Here is a 6,468-nt window from a genome sequence, read left to right on the forward strand (position 1 = left end):
TAAGTTTTTTATTGATTTAGTGCTTTTTGTAGGTCTAGGGTATGTGTCTCGGAGAGTGAGTGGAGTGTATATAATTCAGTAGTACGTTCCGATGTCTATTTGATGACTTAAGGGGGGCGTGATGCTTAAAGACAAATTTACCCACATTAGAAATGTCCTTACGGAAATAAAATATAGGGTAAATCTGACTTTCCAATTTGTCCTGATTTTGGATACAACCCACAAATATACCTTTGATTTTCTCGGTTGATTATAAAAAGAATATGACAAGAATAGGATGGATGGGTCCAAATTTATGCTAAGAAGAATGCATGATGTGATTTGCGGAGAATTAGGGTTCATCATGACCTCAATGAGTGGTTTATAATTGGGCTGTTAACAAAACAAAACAAATCCCCAAGATGTTGAAATTTGCGTGCAATCATGTGACTGTAAATTTCAGGATTTTAATTTTTTTAAGGATTAGATGAAAAGAACAAGCAAGCCCTAGGTTTCAGTCAAGTGAAAGGGGGGTTCTGGGTTCTGTGTAGTGTACGTGTGTGTGGGTGTGCTTGTTAGAAAGTTGGATTTGTAGATGAAAACAATGAGCACACACACGTTAAAGGTGTTTGAGAAAATGTCCTGCTTTTCCATTTTTAATCCGAAGAAAAAAAAAAGATAGAGTATATTTGTAAAAAGGAATAAAAGTTACGAGTTAATTACCTTTTTCTTTTCTTTTTTTCCCTCTCTTATCTTAATTTTTTTTTCATTCTTTTTTTCCCCTTTCTCACTCTCACCCCAGTACCCTACCCCCCACGTCCACAAAAGAAACAATCTTCTCTCTCTCTCTCTCTTGCCCACCACCCCCCTATGGTATAGTCCCTTAAGTGTCATTTTCTCACATATACTTTACACAAAAGAAACAGCCATTCACTTCACATACCTTGTCATTTCTTCCCCCTCTCTCTCTCTCTCTCTCTCTCTCTTTCTCTCACTCTCTCTCTCTCTCTCTATTTCTCCATGCCCTCTTCTCTCAATCTCAAATCTCTGCTCTGCAACTACTCCAAATTGATTCAATGCTCCAAACTCCATCCGCACACCTTCACAAAATCCTATTAATTACCCTCACCTAGCTCCCTTTTAGCTCCTCCTTCCCCTCACCACACTCTTCAATCCTTCTAACTTTTCTTACTATATAAACATATATAGTATTGCACGACATAAGGAAACTCAGTAAGGGGAAGAGAAGTCTACAAAACTAAACACAGGTGAGAAGAAGCCAAAGCAGCTACTCATAAAGGCTTGTTTGGATGGAACTTTTCCCAGCTCAACCAGACTTGTCCTTACAAATCAGCCCTCCAAACGCCAAACCAACATCAACTTGGAGGAGAAGCACAGAAGAAGACATGGATTTGGGGTTCTGGAAGAGAGCCTTGGACTCGAGAAACTCCATATCATCAATGGCCAAACAAGACTCTTGCGTCGCCCTCTCCCTCTCCAATCCAAAAGCCTCGTCCGATAACTCCAACTCCTCTAACCTCATTCACCGCTTCCAAAACGGTGCCAATAATGCCACCACCAACCCCTTCCAACCCTTTCAGCAGAACCATTACTTCCACCAGCCACTGTTCCAGCCTCAGCACCAAAGCCTCAGCCAAGACCTCGGCTTTCTCAGACCCATTAGAGGAATCCCAGTGTACCAAAACCCTCCTCCTATACCATTCACTCAGCATCACCACCACCACCACCATCTCCCTCTGGAGCCTTCAACCACCGCCCCTTCTTCTATTATTTCCAGCACCAACACTGCTTCTACCCCTTTCCACTCTCAGGCCCTTATGAGATCAAGGTTCTTGTCACGCTTCCCTGCTAAGCGTAGCATGAGGGCTCCCAGGATGCGTTGGACTTCTACCCTCCATGCTCGCTTTGTCCATGCCGTTGAGCTCTTAGGTGGCCACGAAAGTATGCTTCATTTTTTTTTCTTTTCCTTCTCTTCTTTTTGCTTAATTTTCTTCTTACACCCTTGCTTTCACTTCTCCAAGTTAATTCAACAAGACCAAGAAGAAAAATGAAAGTGAATTTTTTATTTTATTTTAATGGAACAGACTTGGTTCTCCGAATTAATCATTCTTTTTACTGTTTTTCATTAGGGGCTACACCCAAATCAGTTCTTGAGCTAATGGATGTGAAGGATCTCACTTTAGCACATGTGAAGTCTCATTTACAGGTAATCTATTAAGGCCGTTAATTGATTGCACCTGTTTATAATAGCTTAATGAGTGTATAGCGATTAACAAAATAATTATATTAAAAACACTGAAGGTCAGTGTTTTTATTAATTATTTGTTATGGAGTTCTTGAGTCAGCTTGAAGGTGGTACGGTTCTGATTGGGGTTTTAATGGTGCTTTGTAAGACGTACTATGCATATATGTGTTTAAAATCCACAGCCTACATTTACATTACAGGAAGCAGTTAAGTCATGAATATATATTTCAAATTCCAATGGTTTCCTTACAAAGGGTCTCACAAATTCTTAGCGCTTCTTTTTCTATTAGATCTGCTGCCTCTCTGCTTCTGCTTCTGCTTCTGCAACCTAATAAACAGCTTTTTGCTTTGGAAGAATGAACCAGCCGAGTTAAAGGGGAAAAAGCGAAAATAAAATAAGAGAGAGAAAGTGTGAGGTACTTATCGATTTCTGAAACAAGTAGGACAAAGCCTCTATGAATCCAAAATGAGTCGCAGCCAAGCCGAGATCAGACAAGCTCATAGTTCAGTCCATGCCATTAAAGAAATAATGTGTATAAATTTCATTTAAAAAGGAATAAATCAATAAATAAATGATAAGCAAGTACGTATATACCCAACACCATCATTTCTCAATGATCCGTTCCTCAGATGTGGGTTTTTTTACCATGCCAGCTTTAACCCTGGTTAGTCACATGCTTCCATGCATATATATTGCCTTAACCATAAATGCTTCTGTGTTACAACTTGTACTCTTCTTCCTATTAATTTAATACTATCAACTTGCAACTTCTTAAGTTTCTTATTCTTGAGGCAAACTTCTTGGGTTTCCGCTAATCTTCCTCTCATTTTGCTGTGTTACACACTAGTAAATAATAATAATAAGTATTTTATTACTAATATTATGATTTTTATCAACAGGGTTTTTGTCGTGTTTTTCTAAGTCACTTTGTATTAATACTACACTATCTAATGTTTATGATGCAAAATTTAAATCCAGATGTACCGGACGGTGAAAACTACAGATAGAGCTGCGGCTTCATCAGGTTGGTGTCTATTTTTGTTTCATCAAATATTGTCCGAAGATTAAGGCGTGAAAGTTAGCATTTTTCTCATCCACTTGTCGGTTTATCTGACTTGGTTATCGTTTCCCTCTTTGATCATGAACTAGGGCAATCGGATGTGTATGATAATGGGTCGTCGGGAGATACTTCTGATGACTTAATGTTTGATATAAAATCTTCTCGAAGGTCTGATGTATCCATTAAACAGGGAAGATCAAGTGTTAATCAAGATAAGGATTATCATGGTCTTTGGGGTAACTCTTCCAGGTAAAACCACCTGTCCAAATTTTATTTTTTCTGTGTAGATATTCAAGTTTTAATTCTATATATGCAGATATATACATTCACTTAAAAGGTTTTTTTTTCTTAGTTTTTTGGTTTTATTAATATATGTATAACGCAGAATTATCTTTGTCGAAATGCTTGAAAGCTATTGAGCGAAATTTCAGTTTTAACGAGGTCTCAATGCATAACTAATGTTTTAAGTAACATGTTGTTTCGAGTGATGCTGGCAACATAGTTATTTTCCTGTTACCGAGTGAATTTTATAAAACTATGATCAAGTTGAAACCAATGTTTTTTCGTTTTTCACTTTCTTGCATAATTTGTATTATTCCATTCTATGTTTCTCCGGCAGTCATGCTGCAAAAATACTAATAAAAACCCGAGCGATAGATGCATGTCTTATTCACATTAGCATTTCTCTCTCTTTGTTCTTTTCATTCTCTCTCTCTCTCTCTCTCTCTCTCTCTCTCTCTCTCTCTCAACCTCACATGCAAACATGGTTAGGCGCAAAAAATCACAAAAAGAATAAATCATTTCAGTTTGCTTTGTTCTGTCTGTCCACAAACCATGAGCATCCAATCTCCATGATGGGGTAATAATATACTCTCTTCTAGTGGGTGAAAAGGGAGTAAAAAAGGAACCCACACACACTCTACATAGGATTCAAAGAGACAGGAGTTTCATATTTGCCAAAATCCACCTTAAAAATAGAGATATCTCTTTCCTTAGGATTTTGTGGGGTTCAGACATTAGGCTATTATATGGGCCCTACAATTGGGAAACTTAGTGTCAAAGCTAAGCCTTTGGTAGACCCATAATTAGAAATCTGGTGCCAAAGCAATATATGCTCTTTGAAACTTCCTTGAATGGTCCAATATATACATATACACACACATATATAATATATAAACAATGGACAATGGGGTTTCAATTGGGTGGTTTCAACTTTATTTCAATCAGTAAAATATGTAAAAGGGTGTATGCATAATTAAGGCAGTAAAAGATGGGTTTCTTTTTCTCCCTTTTTTGTTTTACAACATGGCTTTCAGTAATGGGATATATTCTTTCGATGTTTTTGTTGTTACAGGGAAGCTTGGTTGCATGGGAAGACAAAGACTGATTCTGTTGGAAACGTGCCATCTCTTGAGGTATATATTTACTTAACCCCCCTTTATTGCCTCTGGTTGGCCTTTTGTTTCAAAAGTTTTATTTATACACAAATACCAAGCTGCGTTTGGAATGGCATGAAAGGGAGTTGAGAGTGAAAGGAAATACGTTTGATCTTTTTCATCTTGCCATGCACATTATAAAGATGAGAAAAGGAAAAGACTTTCCATAAAGCTGCTTTGTCCATCACAAATTCAAATGGGTAGACCAGTCCTTTTCGCATTTACACTAATTACAACGCTTTAAAAACAATTTTTCAAGTAAAAGACGTCCCTTTAAGATTTATTAATGATAATATAGAAAAGGGCCATCTATATAACCCTAAACCTACCCCCTTTGACTCATTTATCAACGGTCTAAACTACGAAATTGTAGGTCACTCACGTACACTCGTAAGAATTAGTAAATCTTAATGCCACACACAAAAAAGAAAATTCAAAGCTAGCACATGAACATGCAAATTCTAGCACTTAGCAGGCTTTTAGGTGTACCTCTCTGAAGTTTCTTTATTTTTTCCTTGATTGATATAAATATTCTGTAATTATTCTCCGAGTCAAATGTTCTTTGATTCCCGAAACCTGTTCACACACACAACTTCTTCTGTATATCTTTCTCGGTAATTTGTTTCCCATTCTCATCATTACATTAAACTATATATTATATTTGCTAATCCAGCTGGGTCAATCGGGTAGTTGGTTTAGATAGTACGCACAGTATTCTAAGCATAAATTTTGTCACCGATGTTATTATATAATATAGATTTAGTTTGATATTTTTGGGTCTTAATATTGATTAAGTGATATATTTGTATTTGGTTTTTCAGAAGGAAATGGATCCGAAGTGTGTGAGTTATGAGAGAATATCAGATGGAAGCTCATCTTCGAATGTGTCAGGATCAAGCCCGAAGAAGGCTAATTTGGATTTGGAATTCAGCTTGGGGCAGCCACTTTAACAAGGATCTGATCCCTCTGAATACGTATTATCGATTAACTAGTATGAAACTGAAAGAGGTAGAGAGCTGGAACGAGAACGAGGAAGCCGCTGAGAAAACGAGAGAAAGAGAAAGCTAAAAGAAAATAAAAGAGAAAAAAAAAAAGAAAAGTAAAAGGAGCTAAAGAACACAAGGAGACAAGAAAGACAGAAAGCAACAAAAGAAAGGGCTGAGGGAAAAAAGCATGGCCTTCCTATCAGAGCTCTTGTGAGATCCAAATCAACATATTATATTTTCTTGGTAAATATATGAAATCTAATTGATTTGTATGTTTTTGCAATCTGAGAGAAAGAAAGAGACATGAGAGAGTGAGAGTGAGTGAGTGAGAGAGAGAGAGAGAGAGAGAGAGAGAGAGAGAGAGAGAGAGAGAGAGAGAGAGAGAGAGAGAGAGTTATCTTAAAAGTATGAAGTGATCCTTGGTAATTGTAATGGAGCACTTTACATTTATGAAATATTTAGATATTTCCACCAAAGAAGTTGGGTTCCTAATCCTATATTCAATTCTACACCTAGGCACATGCTTTACACTTTAGGAACAAAAGAAAGAATTGAGAATATGGACTTAGGAAAAGACTGAAAAATTTGAATAAAGTGTCAAAAAGAATACCAACATAGTCAAGCTTAAGATACATATTAAGTGGCAATGAACTCACCAAAAAATTTAAATAAAGTGGCAATCATAACACTTCATATCTTTATGAAAACGAAACCTAAAGAAGAAAATAATACACATTCCT

At 36.9% G+C, this 6,468-nt stretch overlaps 1 protein-coding gene across 1 annotated transcript; it reads left to right on the forward strand.

The window, feature by feature from the left end:
- Positions 1-929: 929 nt before the first annotated feature.
- Positions 930-6,126, forward strand: KAN2 (Homeodomain-like superfamily protein). The gene is made up of 6 exons (XM_047314553.2): positions 930-1,941; positions 2,130-2,206; positions 3,225-3,270; positions 3,396-3,555; positions 4,661-4,721; positions 5,564-6,126. Exons 1-6 carry the CDS (start codon positions 1,290-1,292, stop codon positions 5,690-5,692), a joined length of 1,125 nt encoding a protein of 374 aa, XP_047170509.1. The 5' UTR covers positions 930-1,289; the 3' UTR covers positions 5,693-6,126.
- The last annotated feature ends 342 nt before the right edge of the window (positions 6,127-6,468 follow it).

The sequence above is a fragment of the Vigna umbellata genome, chromosome 10 (genome assembly GCF_029865625.1).
Source record: "Vigna umbellata cultivar VRB3 chromosome 10, Vumbellata_1.0, whole genome shotgun sequence".
NCBI classification, from domain to species: Eukaryota; Viridiplantae; Streptophyta; class Magnoliopsida; order Fabales; family Fabaceae; genus Vigna; species Vigna umbellata.